The sequence below is a fragment of the Haplochromis burtoni genome, unplaced genomic scaffold (assembly GCF_018398535.1).
Source record: "Haplochromis burtoni strain Fernald_Lab_line unplaced genomic scaffold, NCSU_Asbu1 Contig_48, whole genome shotgun sequence".
Classification (NCBI taxonomy): Eukaryota; Metazoa; Chordata; class Actinopteri; order Cichliformes; family Cichlidae; genus Haplochromis; species Haplochromis burtoni.
This window is the reverse complement of record NW_024582409.1, coordinates 1,864,528-1,884,029: the sequence shown is the minus strand read 5'-3', so window position 1 is coordinate 1,884,029 and position 19,502 is coordinate 1,864,528. Positions and strand designations below refer to the sequence as shown.

General features: G+C 38.7%; 2 protein-coding genes across 3 annotated transcripts in view; one reads left to right on the top strand and one right to left on the bottom strand.

The window, feature by feature from the left end:
• Positions 1–13,920, bottom strand: part of frmpd4 (FERM and PDZ domain containing 4) — a 43,281-nt gene extending 29,361 nt beyond the window's left edge. The window contains exon 1 of one of the 2 annotated variants that reach the window (XM_005921377.2): positions 13,765–13,920. In XM_005921377.2, the coding sequence (XP_005921439.1) occupies positions 13,765–13,838 (74 nt within the window). In that variant the 5' untranslated portion in view covers positions 13,839–13,920. Of the gene's footprint in view, positions 1–10,536; positions 11,075–13,764 lie in introns of those variants that run through there. The other variant, XM_005921378.3, reaches the window with a different exon arrangement.
• A 2,967-nt stretch (positions 13,921–16,887) lies between these two features.
• The window catches only part of LOC102289366 (rho GTPase-activating protein 6), an 18,912-nt gene continuing 16,297 nt past the window's right edge, over positions 16,888–19,502 (top strand). The window contains exon 1 of the mRNA XM_005921382.3: positions 16,888–17,214. Within this exon, the coding sequence (XP_005921444.1) occupies positions 17,068–17,214 (147 nt within the window). The 5' untranslated portion in view covers positions 16,888–17,067. The remainder of the gene's footprint in view (positions 17,215–19,502) is intronic.

Sequence of the window (19,502 nt, the reverse complement as noted above, 5' to 3'; positions counted from 1 at the left end):
TACACCACTAATAAAACACAATGATATTCAACCTATGGAGCTAGCAAACCGCTTAATAACATAGATCAAAAATACCGTTCTGACACGTCCCTTTAAACAAGAAAAGATTGTGTTTTTTAATGTCAGGATCACACTGACAGACCAATGAGTTCCCAATCATCCTGATCATTTGAATCATGTCATCATTAGAAAGCAGTGTCAACCAGTGTTATATATTTTTTATAAGCCCTCTGCTTGCCTGTGTGATCTTCTCTTATCCAAAATCAATAGCGGTTGGCATTTAAGTAATTAAAAACACTAGTAAAAGCAAAGTTGGGGAATTTAGTGGGTGGAGATACAGCAGTATTTTGTGGAAAGGCGAAAACACTGTCAGCCTGTTTTTACTAATATTTCTGCAGAAGACTTCGACTCTTTCCGAACGAACCACTTGTCTGACAAACTCACAAAATGTGACTTTGATTTGTGACCTTGAATAAAGTTTGCATACAGTAAGGCACTTGCTGTCGGTGTAAGCTAACACCAGTCACGTGGGTCTCTAGAAATGATCTCAGACTTCAGATTTCAGCTCAAGGGACTGAAGTTCTTCCTAGTTTTGTGCTGGAATTGCACAGCTGCACTTTCTATAAATGTGTAAATACTTCCTCACACTCTCAGTTAAATTAATATTACTTAAAGTAACTCTGCTATTTGCCTGCACGTCTAAGCTTGTTATTGCAACACAAGGAACATTCAACAATGCTCAGTAGAAAAAAGAGAAAAAGTGCATGCTAACTCATGCACACACTCCAAAAAGTCATAAATCACATTAAAATCTTCGCTGACAAAGGGTGTGTCTCCAGCTTAGATCAGCTTCATTCAGATTCCCTGAAAACTGAATTTCTGAAGGCTCTGAGGCTCTGATTTGCAAGAGAGACCAGATATCTGGCATTTATTGGAAGCCTATTAGAATGTCACATCTGTAATGCATTTCCATTATACAATACAAACAGTTACCATGAGTTCTTAAGTAAGAACAGGGGTGGGGGTTTTTTATATATAGGATGCTAAATAAAATATAATAGCAAAATACTAATACTAAAGAAACGTCTGTCCTTTTATGTGCTTCGACCCGATTTCCCTCACTGTGTCAGATTCGCCAAATGTGTCAAAGTTCAACGAGCTGGTTAAGACAAAGACTTGTGCTGACATCACTTTGACAAAAGCAACCAGCTGAATCACTTTTACTGTCCCGAGACACACAGACTGCATCAAAAGTCTACACATCTCATCATGAAACTAAGAGCTCTGTTAGTCATGGACTTGGTGATGTTGCAATACTGAGGATTTTCCTATGATAATTAGCCCACCTGAAAATCAAAAATAAATCAAATAATATAAATGATAATGATGATGATAAATTTGTTGAAAGCGAATTCCCAGTGTTTTCCTTAAAAGCAAAATTGAGATAAAATAATAAATGGCTATATATCATCCATATGGGAATTTCAACTACTTCCTGAATTTTGCAACAGTATAAACAAGTTCTCTCTTGTGCTTCGCTCTTGTACGCTTAGGTACAAAAAACATTTTTAATATTTCTCTGTATTCTAACCTAAATTTTAGGACACGTGCATCTCCAAAGTTTAGTAAAACATGTCAGCATCAAAAACATTTCACACAAAAATCGCCTACAAACATCATCACTGTCTGCGACCTCTTCTAATACATTTAACACCAGAGGAAGTACGCCGAAAATCCGGTTAGCCTATATTTGTGATGTCAGTCAATCAAACCTGGCGAGTCAACTGACCTTAGTCGACGTCTCCTCCGCTTCGGTACCGCAATGTCGCATCAACGCCGAGTCCAAGCTCCTGGTCTGCCTCAGTCTCCGCTTGGCAATACTTTTGGGGCTTAGCGAGCATGAGAAAACAGTGCTTAACAGTCCTTGAGCGGACATATCTTCTTCACTTTGTCAGGTTGTGGAGAAAAAAGTGGAAAAACTGATTCATAATCAGGTCCAAACTAAACGAGCGAAAGAAGGACTTTTTCACAGCAGCAGCAGGTCCCCCAATGCGTCACCATGTTCAGTATTATGAATTATGAAATACGCGCCTGGAGTCCCAGGTCGCCTCCTCCACCTCCCAACACTGACTCACTGCTTCCTGCTTTCATCATTTAACATCCATTTAAAGAAGTTATGTTAATTCCCCCCCGAACACCAAAACAGCCAATACACTCAGGAGTTAGAGTAGGCTGTGACTCAGAAATCGTGCATTTAAGTTCCTCCTGCGGCTCAGCTGAATTTTTATTTTTATTTATTTATTTATTTTTATCGTGTACACAAGCGTAAAACACAATGCAAAAATAATAAATCACTAAAGAGACTCCTAGAAAGCTGGAACAATCATTATTGTAGAATAAAAATGAGACTGTTGGACTATTTTACACCTTATCCAAATATTGCTTGCATATTTATTACATACAGTATAAACTCATTAACTTAATTGAAAGAGTTGTTAGAAAGAAGCTTAATTTATCTTCTTTGTAAGACTCCAAATGTACAGTATATGTCTTTCTGTGATCTGGTAATATGGTGAAGTCCATTTTACACTAACTGGGCCTGTGTTGATTACACTGATGTAAAGTGAAACTGCCAGTAGATGAATTTTCTGTGGGACACATTCACACCATGAATACAAAGACCAAAGTATGCTTTTGGCTCTCTCTTGTGTTAAACCTTACATCTTAGCAACAATAAAGACAGAAATATTACACGGATCTTTTCCCACCTCATGATCCTCTCTTCCATCACCCTGAGCTCAACATAGAGCAGCTGAGATACATGGCATGCAGTGCCCTCGGAACAGGCTCTTCCTGTGGGAGCCCCGGGGAAGGGACCTGTGTGATAACATGACATGTGAACCAGCACTGTATGGGCACGATAAGGACTGATCAGATACCAGAGCCCACCAAACAGACAGGGGAAGTGGTGATAAGAGAGCGGCCCCGCGTTTGATCCACTTATTTGGTGGTGGCGTGGTTTGGTGTAAGACTCCCTGCAGATTCTCATCAGACTTCCCGTTCTGTCATTTCTCAGAGGGATAGATGCAGCTTACACTGACCTAGCCTTGTACAGTATAAGTGTTTAGGTCACACACGCTGTGTGGACTTTTGGAATACCTGGCAAAATACAGTTTGGTTTAGGTTTTTTTTTTTACATCCATGCACAGAAGAGCAAGTTATATCACTTCTTTACTTAAGTCACGTGGGTCACTGAGATTCTGTAGTACTGACTTCTCCGATTTGTGATGAAAATATGAAGAGCACAGTGCAGATTTTTTTAAACTCTAGAAACATATGTGTTGTATTTTGAGGCTTACTGGTTGTTTAAGAAAGACTTTCAATAGGAAGCATTTGAATTATGTGTACAAGAATGTGCCACATTGTATGAGTCAGCATGGCAAGAGCTGAGAGATTATATGCTTTATTTGGTTTGAACAAACAAGAACTTTACAGCAGACCACTAGATGGCATTAAATTACTCACTTTGTCAAATGAGTAAAGGCATGGTATGCAGCTCTATGGAGATTTTACTGTTTTTGGACAGACTAGCCATCTTTGCATTTAGTATCTGCAACTTATTAGCAACCTTTTAGCCACATGTGCGCATTGTATAGAATATTTATGCTGAGATGTCACATAGCCTCAGGTTAGCTGAGGGCAATTTGATTAAACACAACTGAAAATATTAATATGCAGTTAAATGAAATCTGGTCTCTTTTCAAGACAGAAATTTATCAATATAGCCGCTCCTTAGGGTCCTAAATATGCAAGAGTGTATTCTGACTTAGTGGCGGTATTCAGATGCTATAAAACACAATACATCACAATAGCAAATGAATATGCATTTAGAGGGCTAATAGATTCTGTTCAATCTAATTCTTAAGAAGCAGGGGTTCAGCGCATTTTTGGCATTTATATTTTGCACAGTTTTGCATTTTGTTAGAAAAAAGGCAAATGTGTCTCTTTTTTTGTCTGGAATTACTTTATGATATAACCATTATGGAATCAAATGCACTGCAGAATATGGCATTGCTGCAAATTCCTGCATGATAAACTCTGCACATTTGTATCTAAGAACCATACAAAAACATAAACATTGCATAATAAGTCTAATTCAGCTTACTGCAGTAACTCCTTTCTGTCACTTGTCTGTGCTGGTGGACTGTGAAGCACATGTTTAATTCAAGCACCCAATGGCATCACTGTGTTATGAACCTTTATTAATCCACATTAAAGTGACAGCCTGTCCAAAAGGGACAAACCAAAAATAGAGTGACACCTTTTGAAATGGTGCGTTTGCTCTTTCTGTTTATGGTAACTATTGTTTAGCTGTCAGTGAGCATAAACGGGGAGACAGCTTTCTAATAGTGTCGAGGATTTTTCTTTTTTTTTTAAGCCTGTGACGCAGAGGGGAGAAACTATGTGATTATGTTACAGTTGTGCAGATCCAGTTTCCTTTGTTTAAGGTTAAAACACAAAAATGGAGGTTTCACTTTAAAGCTGCAGCATGCAAAACTTTCATCCAGTCATCGTGGACGCCCCAACATTTTTGTGCTGTGCTCTTCAAGATTCAAACGTGTACATGGCACATGGGTAGGCAGCCCCAGTGTTGACGCCTTTGGCACAAAAGTGAAGCAAAATTCGTTTGTCTTCTGAAACGTGAGAAGGGAAGACAAAACCCTGTTTTTAATCTCTTTAGAATAGTGCATCTATATCAGATTGGAGGCTTTTATTATTTCTCAGATTACCATCTCTTACATTTAATAGCGCATCTTCTCTACAGCGAAGGGAGAAAATGGGCGTAATGGTGAGAGGAAAATGCAATCGAGATGTCAGACAAGCACCCGATTAACCACTTACAGAAGCAGTCTCTGCATTACAGCTACACCATGCCATCTCACTTTTCCACTCGGCCTGATCCTTCAAACATTACTGGCCACAAGGTATTGATTTTTCATTCTTCTCAATATCGTGTTGCTGTTAATAGAATTTACGCCAGACTATCAATGTTTCAAGGAGGCCTGCCCCTCCCTCCTCTTAGCGTACTGTCAGGATCTTGTCACCCACAGACAGGGCACACTCACACTGTTCCAGTTGGGAGTTCATACCTGAGAGAGAAAACATGGAAATTGGCAAAACAGGCAGACATGAAATTTGTTTTGGTGGCAGTTTGGATAGATACCGGCAGCAGAAGAGGTGAGTCAAAAGCTGTTGCACTTTTTTTGTGATTAACAAAAGATACATGAGTTTATGTGCAAATTATTTGGGGTTGAAATATGTCACCTACTTGACTGTGGTATATGTTTCTTACAGAAAATTGTGTGTCAAATCAAATCAAACCACTCTGCTATAGACACTAAATCTTGTCAGGTGTAACTTTGCCTGCAGTAATGTGTAACTTCTTTTGGACTGAGGCATGAAAACTAAACTAATAATTCTCTAATATGCATAGCATTCAAAGTACTATGCATATTGTTTATTTGGAACAGTGGTGACAAAATTGAAAAAGTTGCGTAGGGAGTTATATTTCAAACTAGTAACTAATGGCTGAATTTCTTTTTTTTTTTTTTTTGATAAATTTCCATTCAGCCATGATCACATGCAAAAACCAATTATGCTGCATATTGTCGGGCTAATAATACCCTAATCCATGGCATTAGAAATGATGCGTGCGCTCACAAATTCTGGCCGAGAGGCTTGGAGCCCAGCCTGCAGCAACACTGAGCTCCTGATTCAAGTGACAGCATCGGCTTGGTGACCTTAGCAGCTTTCCATGGGCACATTGATTTTTCTCCCACATTACAGATAATTGCTGGATGCTGTGAATCCTATCCTCCCCGGGCAGCAGGGAGGAGCTTCTGTAGTGTGTTGACACAAGAGTGGCTATCTGATTTGAGGAACGTGATATCCTGGGATCTTATTGAGTGCGATTGACTTCTGTGTACTTCCTGTCTATGTCATGAGTATATTTAACAACTTGTTTTTATAGCTGCTGGTGTTGTAAATGCTCTGTATTACTGACAAGGCACATTGGTTAAATTGTGTAATTAAAATAAATAAATAAATACAAGACTGTCTTTTAGACTTAATGAGAACAAGGGCTTTATCCAACTGCCTTTAATACCATTTCAATTTGTTTAATTAATTATGATGAATTACCTGTGGCAAGGCAATATAACAATGTAGATAATTATAACGAATAAGATTTGCAGGCAAATCACATTATCGCGAAAAAATGCACTTGACAGCTTTTTCAAATAGATTTGCAACATAAAGGTTGAGCCAAGCAGTTGCTTTTATTATATCAATATGATTTTTGTTCTGCATGGAGCCACTCTCATCATTTTATGCAAATGAATGCATCTACTGTTTGTTCTGCTCCACAAAGTAATGAAAAAGTCACTTTTATTTGTTATTATGTGAGGCAAAATCTGCTTTGATGGACTGGAAACCAACTTGTGCCACTTTCGGGTCTTTTGCTTGTAGATGTAACTGCACCTTTTGCTTATTTTGAATTTTATTATTTGAATTTTTGTTTCTTACCTATTTTAGAGCATTGCACTTAAGTCTGTTGGACTAAATAACTAGAAGGACACTAGCAGAGCAAATCTCCTGCCAAGGCCAATGTCAATGCAAAGATGCATTGGCTTTTTTTTTGCCCGTTAAAAACTAAATGTTGCAGTCATATAAGATGCCAGTGCAATTTGCAAAGGAGCATGGCATTTCACATTGTTCTAAGAAATCAGATTGGCTAGCCACCCACACTCAGTGAACAGCACAATAAATCAAATGAGTACAGAAAGCACACTGCCTATCATCAACATCTTAAATCATCCCTGTTATAACCCCAAGACAACATGCTAAATGTGATTCTTAGTCATGTACACTGTGCAGGGTCATTGCACTTTGCACATCCCCTGTCCCCACTCTAAGTGCTGCGGCCTGTTTGTCATGGAAAAACAGGCCACTGATGCATGGCGCTGTGGCCCAAGGGCGAGCAGTCGGCCACATGATTGGATGGATTCATGTGTGGTATTTATCTCACAGAAAGGTCTGCTTTTGTCTGCTTTAACTAGACACAGCACTCCTTCCTGGCCATATGGCCGTGCCTAGATCCTTGATATACATAAACAAAAACTGTCCACAGTTGGCAATGTGAACGCATAACTACAGCAATAATCTGGTGCAATATATAAATATATATATATATATGTGTGTATATAAAGAAATATTTTTTATGAAAAACAGGCCCAGACTTTCTGTTGCACTTTCTTGTTGTTATTTAGGAAGCTGAACTTTCACTTGTAGTAGACCGCTGTGTGTACTTGCCATGGGATGTGTTATGCAAGCAGCTCCATTTGCTTGCAGAGGCAAAGACACGTGCCTCGGTTCATAACTAATGGAAGACTGTGTATGCCATTCATGCATGAGAGAATCAACATGGTATAATCCCGCGTGAACTATCATGACAGCACAATGCAGCGGTTTTATAAGAAAATGCCATAAAAGCCTAAAATGTTAACAAAAACACCACGCATACACAGTTTAACAGGCTACATTATTGTACTTTTTTAAGGAAAGACTAGTATGAATAATGAAATAATGGATATATTAGATAAAAATAATACTGTATTGTGCTACTGTATAATATTGAGGTTAAGATCTAATTCATTGGTTTATATAGGATTTAGGTTAGGCTCTGTTAGGGGTGACAGTTGGCAGGCAGCTAGTGATAGAGTTTGGATTATGCTTGAAGCTTAATTTTTAAGCTCTCATGGATGATAAAACACATGCCATTTCCAAATGCCTCAAACAGGGATAAGATAAATATTTCAGATAATGTAATTTCGTAGTAAACTGAGACTATAGTGCAAGCAGTGATGTTTATAGCAGTCTGAACGGGAAAAACTGGAAAATCTTAACTTGGCATGACGAGTCAAGTAAGGATGAAATATGAAAACACCACAGGTGTGATCACCCAAACGAAATATGTTTTTCATGAGAGCCTTGCTCATTGAGGCAGCTTTAACCAGCACAGCACCCCATTGGAGCCCAGCTGTTCAGCATTGATCTCTCTGTGTTTTCTGGTGCACCGGACCGGAATGTGATGTTATTTCATTACTGAGGCAGAAGCGACAAGCTCGGTCTCCGCCTCCAGGGCACTGGCCACTCACTTGGACAGGGGCACTGTATGTAATAATAACTGAATGGCTTAGTCAGGCGGAGTGCAGTTGACTATTAAAAATCCAAATCAAGCAGCGAGAAACTCTGGAGTCAGGAGGAAGGACGGGAGCACGCATCAGTGAAGAAGGCTTAAAAGGCCTGGACAGGAAAAACAGAAACAAGCACTGCTTTAAATTTGATTAGACTTGTCACCAGCAATGGACCCAGATGACAATGAACTCGGCATCTTCACTGTTATTCAGTGAGTATACAGTGCTGTGGATTGGTGTGTTTTTTTTAGTATTTCATATGTCAGTGAGAACTAGTTGGTGTAATCATAAAGATAAACATATTTGTATGTTCTAGAGGGCATTTCATTACCTTTTAGCTTTTTCCTTGACTTAAGAATTGATTGTGGTTGTTGCTGTGTATTGATTTAAGGTCATGGGTTGGCCAACTTACTTTTTACCAATACATTGCAATCATATTTCTGTGGGTGTGAAAGACAAATAGTGTTTACAACTTATATAAAAATGTTTTATTTTACATCTTTGCATTTTGTAGTAGAATGGTGACAGTAGGTGGTTGAGGTTATCCACTCAAATGCCAGTGTATAACAGGTGCTACACAAAGTTATGTAACTGCAGTTTCCTCATAGATTAATAGGGCTTCTTTACAGCCAAACTTTAGTATGTTTGATGAATTCAGTCCACACAGCTGAGAGGTCATGTTATTATGGAAGCTTACTCACTGGCTTTGTTTACTGAAAAATTTAAACCTGCAATTAGACATTTTTTGGTTACTTGAGGGTAGTCATTGAAAGCAAGCCATGAACGCAGTATCGGAATATCGTGACTTTGGCTAAAATAGCAATTAATAACTAACGTCATCCAGCACTTACAGAGCAACATTACCATTTTTTAAAGATAAATTTGAAGCCTAAAAGTCCAAATAATGAGCTTAAACTTACTGCAAAGCTCCATGAAGTTGCAGAAGGTTTAGGTGAGGATGTTCTGTAAGTTCAGTGTCATGAATTCCAGACACGTTCACATTATTCTAGTAAAAGTAAAAATGATGATATTAGAACCATAGTGGCTGAAAGCAGCCTTGTCATTGGTATCCGGACCCTATGAACTACTAAGTGATACTGCAAATAAGAGATATTTAGACATAATGAGTCTACAGACAAGTGTTCAGTGTAATAATTTTCAATAAACGTCTATTACCGCGGGAGCGTCATTGCACTGGATTCCAGCCATAACCCGCCGCGTACCATAAGAACGCCGAAGGTCTCCTTTCGCGTTCCTCAGGAACGCCACAGGACGTGACAAAACGTCGACATGTTACGCCTCGGGAGTGAGAACGCTCTGATCACACCTTATTGAAAATTATTACACTGAACACTTGTCTGTAGACTCATTATGTCTAAATATCTCTTATTTGCAGTATCACTTAGTAGTTCATAGGGTCCGGATACCAATGACAAGGCTGCTTTCAGCCACTATGGTTCTAATATCATCATTTTTACTTTTACTAGAATAATGTGAACGTGTCTGGAATTCATGACACTGAACTTACAGAACATCCTCACCTAAACCTTCTGCAACTTCATGGAGCTTTGCAGTAAGTTTAAGCTCATTATTTGGACTTTTAGGCTTCAAATTTATCTTTAAAAAATGGTAATGTTGCTCTGTAAGTGCTGGATGACGTTAGTTATTAATTGCTATTTTAGCCAAAGTCACGATATTCCGATACTGCGTTCATGGCTTGCTTTCAATGACTACCCTCAAGTAACCAAAAAATGTCTAATTGCAGGTTTAAATTTTTCAGTAAACAAAGCCAGTGAGTAAGCTTCCATAATAACATGACCTCTCAGCTGTGTGGACTGAATTCATCAAACATACTAAAGTTTGGCTGTAAAGAAGCCCTATTAATCTATGAGGAAACTGCAGTTACATAACTTTGTGTAGCACCTGTTATACACTGGCATTTGAGTGGATAACCTCAACCACCTACTGTCACCATTCTACTACAAAATGCAAAGATGTAAAATAAAACATTTTTATATAAGTTGTAAACACTATTTGTCTTTCACACCCACAGAAATATGATTGCAATGTATTGGTAAAAAGTAAGTTGGCCAACCCATGACCTTAAATCAATACACAGCAACAACCACAATCAATTCTTAAGTCAAGGAAAAAGCTAAAAGGTAATGAAATGCCCTCTAGAACATACACATATGTTTATCTTTATGATTACACCAACTAGTTCTCACTGACATATGAAATACTAAAAAAAACACACCAATCCACAGCACTGTATACTCACTGAATAACAGTGAAGATGCCGAGTTCATTGTCATCTGGGTCCATTGCTGGTGACAAGTCTAATCAAATTTAAAGCAGTGCTTGTTTCTGTTTTTCCTGTCCAGGCCTTTTAAGCCTTCTTCACTGATGCGTGCTCCCGTCCTTCCTCCTGACTCCAGAGTTTCTCGCTGCTTGATTTGGATTTTTAATAGTCAACTGCACTCCGCCTGACTAAGCCATTCAGTTATTATTACATACAGTGCCCCTGTCCAAGTGAGTGGCCAGTGCCCTGGAGGCGGAGACCGAGCTTGTCGCTTCTGCCTCAGTAATGAAATAACATCACATTCCGGTCCGGTGCACCAGAAAACACAGAGAGATCAATGCTGAACAGCTGGGCTCCAATGGGGTGCTGTGCTGGTTAAAGCTGCCTCAATGAGCAAGGCTCTCATGAAAAACATATTTCGTTTGGGTGATCACACCTGTGGTGTTTTCATATTTCATCCTTACTTGACTCGTCATGCCAAGTTAAGATTTTCCAGTTTTTCCCGTTCAGACTGCTATAAACATCACTGCTTGCACTATAGTCTCAGTTTACTACGAAATTACATTATCTGAAATATTTATCTTATCCCTGTTTGAGGCATTTGGAAATGGCATGTGTTTTATCATCCATGAGAGCTTAAAAATTAAGCTTCAAGCATAATCCAAACTCTATCACTAGCTGCCTGCCAACTGTCACCCCTAACAGAGCCTAACCTAAATCCTATATAAACCAATGAATTAGATCTTAACCTCAATATTATACAGTAGCACAATACAGTATTATTTTTATCTAATATATCCATTATTTCATTATTCATACTAGTCTTTCCTTAAAAAAGTACAATAATGTAGCCTGTTAAACTGTGTATGCGTGGTGTTTTTGTTAACATTTTAGGCTTTTATGGCATTTTCTTATAAAACCGCTGCATTGTGCTGTCATGATAGTTCACGCGGGATTATACCATGTTGATTCTCTCATGCATGAATGGCATACACAGTCTTCCATTAGTTATGAACCGAGGCACGTGTCTTTGCCTCTGCAAGCAAATGGAGCTGCTTGCATAACACATCCCATGGCAAGTACACACAGCGGTCTACTACAAGTGAAAGTTCAGCTTCCTAAATAACAACAAGAAAGTGCAACAGAAAGTCTGGGCCTGTTTTTCATAAAAAATATTTCTTTATATACACACATATATATATATATATTTATATATTGCACCAGATTATTGCTGTAGTTATGCGTTCACATTGCCAACTGTGGACAGTTTTTGTTTATGTATATCAAGGATCTAGGCACGGCCATATGGCCAGGAAGGAGTGCTGTGTCTAGTTAAAGCAGACAAAAGCAGACCTTTCTGTGAGATAAATACCACACATGAATCCATCCAATCATGTGGCCGACTGCTCGCCCTTGGGCCACAGCGCCATGCATCAGTGGCCTGTTTTTCCATGACAAACAGGCCGCAGCACTTAGAGTGGGGACAGGGGATGTGCAAAGTGCAATGACCCTGCACAGTGTACATGACTAAGAATCACATTTAGCATGTTGTCTTGGGGTTATAACAGGGATGATTTAAGATGTTGATGATAGGCAGTGTGCTTTCTGTACTCATTTGATTTATTGTGCTGTTCACTGAGTGTGGGTGGCTAGCCAATCTGATTTCTTAGAACAATGTGAAATGCCATGCTCCTTTGCAAATTGCACTGGCATCTTATATGACTGCAACATTTAGTTTTTAACGGGCAAAAAAAAAGCCAATGCATCTTTGCATTGACATTGGCCTTGGCAGGAGATTTGCTCTGCTAGTGTCCTTCTAGTTATTTAGTCCAACAGACTTAAGTGCAATGCTCTAAAATAGGTAAGAAACAAAAAGTCAAATAATAAAATTCAAACTAAGCAAAAGGTGCAGTTACATCTACAAGCAAAAGACCCGAAAGTGGCACAAGTTGGTTTCCAGTCCATCAAAGCAGATTTTGCCTCACATAATAACAATAAAAGTGACTTTTTCATTACTTTGTGGAGCAGAACAAACAGTAGATGCATTCATTTGCATAAAATGATGAGAGTGGCTCCATGCAGAACAAAAATCATATTGATATAATAAAAGCAACTGCTTGGCTCAACCTTTATGTTGCAAATCTATTTGAAAAAGCTGTCAAGTGCATTTTTTCGCGATAATGTGATTTGCCTGCAAATCTTATTCGTTATAATTATCTACATTGTCATATTGCCTTGCCACAGGTAATTCATCATAATTAATTAAACAAATTGAAATGGTATTAAAGGCAGTTGGATAAAGCCCTTGTTCTCATTAAGTCTAAAAGACAGTCTTGTATTTATTTATTTATTTTAATTACACAATTTAACCAATGTGCCTTGTCAGTAATACAGAGCATTTACAACACCAGCAGCTATAAAAACAAGTTGTTAAATATACTCATGCCATAGACAGGAAGTACACAGAAGTCAATCGCACTCAATAAGATCCCAGGATATCACGTTCCTCAAATCAGATAGCCACTCTTGTGTCAACACACTACAGAAGCTCCTCCCTGCTGCCCGGGGAGGATAGGATTCACAGCATCCAGCAATTATCTGTAATGTGGGAGAAAAATCAATGTGCCCATGGAAAGCTGCTAAGGTCACCAAGCCGATGCTGTCACTTGAATCAGGAGCTCAGTGTTGCTGCAGGCTGGGCTCCAAGCCTCTCGGCCAGAATTTGTGAGCGCACGCATCATTTCTAATGCCATGGATTAGGGTATTATTAGCCCGACAATATGCAGCATAATTGGTTTTTGCATGTGATCATGGCTGAATGGAAATTTATCAAAAAAAAAAAAAAAAGAAATTCAGCCATTAGTTACTAGTTTGAAATATAACTCCCTACGCAACTTTTTCAATTTTGTCACCACTGTTCCAAATAAACAATATGCATAGTACTTTGAATGCTATGCATATTAGAGAATTATTAGTTTAGTTTTCATGCCTCAGTCCAAAAGAAGTTACACATTACTGCAGGCAAAGTTACACCTGACAAGATTTAGTGTCTATAGCAGAGTGGTTTGATTTGATTTGACACACAATTTTCTGTAAGAAACATATACCACAGTCAAGTAGGTGACATATTTCAACCCCAAATAATTTGCACATAAACTCATGTATCTTTTGTTAATCACAAAAAAAGTGCAACAGCTTTTGACTCACCTCTTCTGCTGCCGGTATCTATCCAAACTGCCACCAAAACAAATTTCATGTCTGCCTGTTTTGCCAATTTCCATGTTTTCTCTCTCAGGTATGAACTCCCAACTGGAACAGTGTGAGTGTGCCCTGTCTGTGGGTGACAAGATCCTGACAGTACGCTAAGAGGAGGGAGGGGCAGGCCTCCTTGAAACATTGATAGTCTGGCGTAAATTCTATTAACAGCAACACGATATTGAGAAGAATGAAAAATCAATACCTTGTGGCCAGTAATGTTTGAAGGATCAGGCCGAGTGGAAAAGTGAGATGGCATGGTGTAGCTGTAATGCAGAGACTGCTTCTGTAAGTGGTTAATCGGGTGCTTGTCTGACATCTCGATTGCATTTTCCTCTCACCATTACGCCCATTTTCTCCCTTCGCTGTAGAGAAGATGCGCTATTAAATGTAAGAGATGGTAATCTGAGAAATAATAAAAGCCTCCAATCTGATATAGATGCACTATTCTAAAGAGATTAAAAACAGGGTTTTGTCTTCCCTTCTCACGTTTCAGAAGACAAACGAATTTTGCTTCACTTTTGTGCCAAAGGCGTCAACACTGGGGCTGCCTACCCATGTGCCATATACACGTTTGAATCTTGAAGAGCACAGCACAAAAATGTTGGGGCGTCCACGATGACTGGATGAAAGTTTTGCATGCTGCAGCTTTAAAGTGAAACCTCCATTTTTGTGTTTTAACCTTAAACAAAGGAAACTGGATCTGCACAACTGTAACATAATCACATAGTTTCTCCCCTCTGCGTCACAGGCTTAAAAAAAAAAAGAAAAATCCTCGACACTATTAGAAAGCTGTCTCCCCGTTTATGCTCACTGACAGCTAAACAATAGTTACCATAAACAGAAAGAGCAAACGCACCATTTCAAAAGGTGTCACTCTATTTTTGGTTTGTCCCTTTTGGACAGGCTGTCACTTTAATGTGGATTAATAAAGGTTCATAACACAGTGATGCCATTGGGTGCTTGAATTAAACATGTGCTTCACAGTCCACCAGCACAGACAAGTGACAGAAAGGAGTTACTGCAGTAAGCTGAATTAGACTTATTATGCAATGTTTATGTTTTTGTATGGTTCTTAGATACAAATGTGCAGAGTTTATCATGCAGGAATTTGCAGCAATGCCATATTCTGCAGTGCATTTGATTCCATAATGGTTATATCATAAAGTAATTCCAGACAAAAAAAGAGACACATTTGCCTTTTTTCTAACAAAATGCAAAACTGTGCAAAATATAAATGCCAAAAATGCGCTGAACCCCTGCTTCTTAAGAATTAGATTGAACAGAATCTATTAGCCCTCTAAATGCATATTCATTTGCTATTGTGATGTATTGTGTTTTATAGCATCTGAATACCGCCACTAAGTCAGAATACACTCTTGCATATTTAGGACCCTAAGGAGCGGCTATATTGATAAATTTCTGTCTTGAAAAGAGACCAGATTTCATTTAACTGCATATTAATATTTTCAGTTGTGTTTAATCAAATTGCCCTCAGCTAACCTGAGGCTATGTGACATCTCAGCATAAATATTCTATACAATGCGCACATGTGGCTAAAAGGTTGCTAATAAGTTGCAGATACTAAATGCAAAGATGGCTAGTCTGTCCAAAAACAGTAAAATCTCCATAGAGCTGCATACCATGCCTTTACTCATTTGACAAAGTGAGTAATTTAATGCCATCTAGTGGTCTGCTGTAAAGTTCTTGTTTGTTCAAACCAAATAAAGCATATAATCTCTCAGCTCTTGCCATGCTGACTCATACAATGTGGCACATTCTTGTACACATAATTCAAATGCTTCCTATTGAAAGTCTTTCTTAAACAACCAGTAAGCCTCAAAATACAACACATATGTTTCTAGAGTTTAAAAAAATCTGCACTGTGCTCTTCATATTTTCATCACAAATCGGAGAAGTCAGTACTACAGAATCTCAGTGACCCACGTGACTTAAGTAAAGAAGTGATATAACTTGCTCTTCTGTGTATGGATGTAAAAAAAAAAACCTAAACCAAACTGTATTTTGCCAGGTATTCCAAAAGTCCACACAGCGTGTGTGACCTAAACACTTATACTTTACAAGGCTAGGTCAGTGTAAGCTGCATCTATCCCTCTGAGAAATGACAGAACGGGAAGTCTGATGAGAATCTGCAGGGAGTCTTACACCAAACCACGCCACCACCAAATAAGTGGATCAAACGCGGGGCCGCTCTCTTATCACCACTTCCCCTGTCTGTTTGGTGGGCTCTGGTATCTGATCAGTCCTTATCGTGCCCATACAGTGCTGGTTCACATGTCATGTTATCACACAGGTCCCTTCCCCGGGGCTCCCACAGGAAGAGCCTGTTCCGAGGGCACTGCATGCCATGTATCTCAGCTGCTCTATGTTGAGCTCAGGGTGATGGAAGAGAGGATCATGAGGTGGGAAAAGATCCGTGTAATATTTCTGTCTTTATTGTTGCTAAGATGTAAGGTTTAACACAAGAGAGAGCCAAAAGCATACTTTGGTCTTTGTATTCATGGTGTGAATGTGTCCCACAGAAAATTCATCTACTGGCAGTTTCACTTTACATCAGTGTAATCAACACAGGCCCAGTTAGTGTAAAATGGACTTCACCATATTACCAGATCACAGAAAGACATATACTGTACATTTGGAGTCTTACAAAGAAGATAAATTAAGCTTCTTTCTAACAACTCTTTCAATTAAGTTAATGAGTTTATACTGTATGTAATAAATATGCAAGCAATATTTGGATAAGGTGTAAAATAGTCCAACAGTCTCATTTTTATTCTACAATAATGATTGTTCCAGCTTTCTAGGAGTCTCTTTAGTGATTTATTATTTTTGCATTGTGTTTTACGCTTGTGTACACGATAAAAATGAACAAATAAATAAAAATAAAAATTCAGCTGAGCCGCAGGAGGAACTTAAATGCACGCTTTCTGAGTCACAGCCTACTCTAACTCCTGAGTGTATTGGCTGTTTTGGTGTTCGGGGGGGAATTAACATAACTTCTTTAAATGGATGTTAAATGATGAAAGCAGGAAGCAGTGAGTCAGTGTTGGGAGGTGGAGAAGGCAACCTGGGACTCCAGGCGCGTATTTCATAATTCATAATACTGAACATGGTGACGCATTGGGGGACCTGCTGCTGCTGTGAAAAAGTCCTTCTTTCGCTCGTTTAGTTTGGACCTGATTATGAATCAGTTTTTCCACTTTTTTCTCCACAACCTGACAAAGTGAAGAAGATATGTCCGCTCAAGGACTGTTAAGCACTGTTTTCTCATGCTCGCTAAGCCCCAAAAGTATTGCCAAGCGGAGACTGAGGCAGACCAGGAGCTTGGACTCGGCGTTGATGCGACATTGCGGTACCGAAGCGGAGGAGACGTCGACTAAAGTCAGTTGACTCGCCAGGTTTGATTGACTGACATCACAAATATAGGCTAACCGGATTTTCGGCGTACTTCCTCTGGTGTTAAATGTATTAGAAGAGGTCGCAGACAGTGATGATGTTTGTAGGCGATTTTTGTGTGAAATGTTTTTGATGCTGACATGTTTTACTAAACTTTGGAGATGCACGTGTCCTAAAATTTAGGTTAGAATACAGAGAAATATTAAAAATGTTTTTTGTACCTAAGCGTACAAGAGCGAAGCACAAGAGAGAACTTGTTTATACTGTTGCAAAATTCAGGAAGTAGTTGAAATTCCCATATGGATGATATATAGCCATTTATTATTTTATCTCAATTTTGCCTTTAAGGAAAACACTGGGAATTCGCTTTCAACAAATTTATCATCATCATTATCATTTATATTATTTGATTTATTTTTGATTTTCAGGTGGGCTAATTATCATAGGAAAATCCTCAGTATTGCAACATCACCAAGTCCATGACTAACAGAGCTCTTAGTTTCATGATGAGATGTGTAGACTTTTGATGCAGTCTGTGTGTCTCGGGACAGTAAAAGTGATTCAGCTGGTTGCTTTTGTCAAAGTGATGTCAGCACAAGTCTTTGTCTTAACCAGCTCGTTGAACTTTGACACATTTGGCGAATCTGACACAGTGAGGGAAATCGGGTCGAAGCACATAAAAGGACAGACGTTTCTTTAGTATTAGTATTTTGCTATTATATTTTATTTAGCATCCTATATATAAAAAAACCCCACCCCTGTTCTTACTTAAGAACTCATGGTAACTGTTTGTATTGTATAATGGAAATGCATTACAGATGTGACATTCTAATAGGCTTCCAATAAATGCCAGATATCTGGTCTCTCTTGCAAATCAGAGCCTCAGAGCCTTCAGAAATTCAGTTTTCAGGGAATCTGAATGAAGCTGATCTAAGCTGGAGACACACCCTTTGTCAGCGAAGATTTTAATGTGATTTATGACTTTTTGGAGTGTGTGCATGAGTTAGCATGCACTTTTTCTCTTTTTTCTACTGAGCATTGTTGAATGTTCCTTGTGTTGCAATAACAAGCTTAGACGTGCAGGCAAATAGCAGAGTTACTTTAAGTAATATTAATTTAACTGAGAGTGTGAGGAAGTATTTACACATTTATAGAAAGTGCAGCTGTGCAATTCCAGCACAAAACTAGGAAGAACTTCAGTCCCTTGAGCTGAAATCTGAAGTCTGAGATCATTTCTAGAGACCCACGTGACTGGTGTTAGCTTACACCGACAGCAAGTGCCTTACTGTATGCAAACTTTATTCAAGGTCACAAATCAAAGTCACATTTTGTGAGTTTGTCAGACAAGTGGTTCGTTCGGAAAGAGTCGAAGTCTTCTGCAGAAATATTAGTAAAAACAGGCTGACAGTGTTTTCGCCTTTCCACAAAATACTGCTGTATCTCCACCCACTAAATTCCCCAACTTTGCTTTTACTAGTGTTTTTAATTACTTAAATGCCAACCGCTATTGATTTTGGATAAGAGAAGATCACACAGGCAAGCAGAGGGCTTATAAAAAATATATAACACTGGTTGACACTGCTTTCTAATGATGACATGATTCAAATGATCAGGATGACTGGGAACTCATTGGTCTGTCAGTGTGATCCTGACATTAAAAAACACAATCTTTTCTTGTTTAAAGGGACGTGTCAGAACGGTATTTTTGATCTATGTTATTAAGCGGTTTGCTAGCTCCATAGGTTGAATATCATTGTGTTTTATTAGTGGTGTACTCACTCAGAATCTCAACAATCTGAGTGGAGATGGAAAGCAGAGACATCTGGTTTACATGAAGAAAGCCTGTCTTTCTCACAGTACAGCAGCATGACCTGATCCTTGGCTACAGTCCCTCAGGCACATATTTCTTCCCACTAGAGACTGTCCGACAAGAGACTGCATGGCATGGGGCTAAATCTGCTGGCTTACAACTGCAGCACTAAAGTGTCAAGTTTAGTGCCTGATAAATGGAAATCGCCCAGTGGGTTAGATGTAAACATATGTGCAAAATCATTGTTTTATATCATTTTGTCTCACATTCATCTTTCCACTGGTTACATAATAGAAAAGTTACGATCTGCTTAGTGTAAGTTAAACTGTATTCTCAGCCAAAATTTCTGGATACTTACACTGAATAACTAAAATCCATTCATAATCTTGGCTTCCATGAGCTGTTAAAAGCTTATGGATCACTTCTTTGTTTGTTTGTCTTTTTGTTTATATTATAGTTTCAG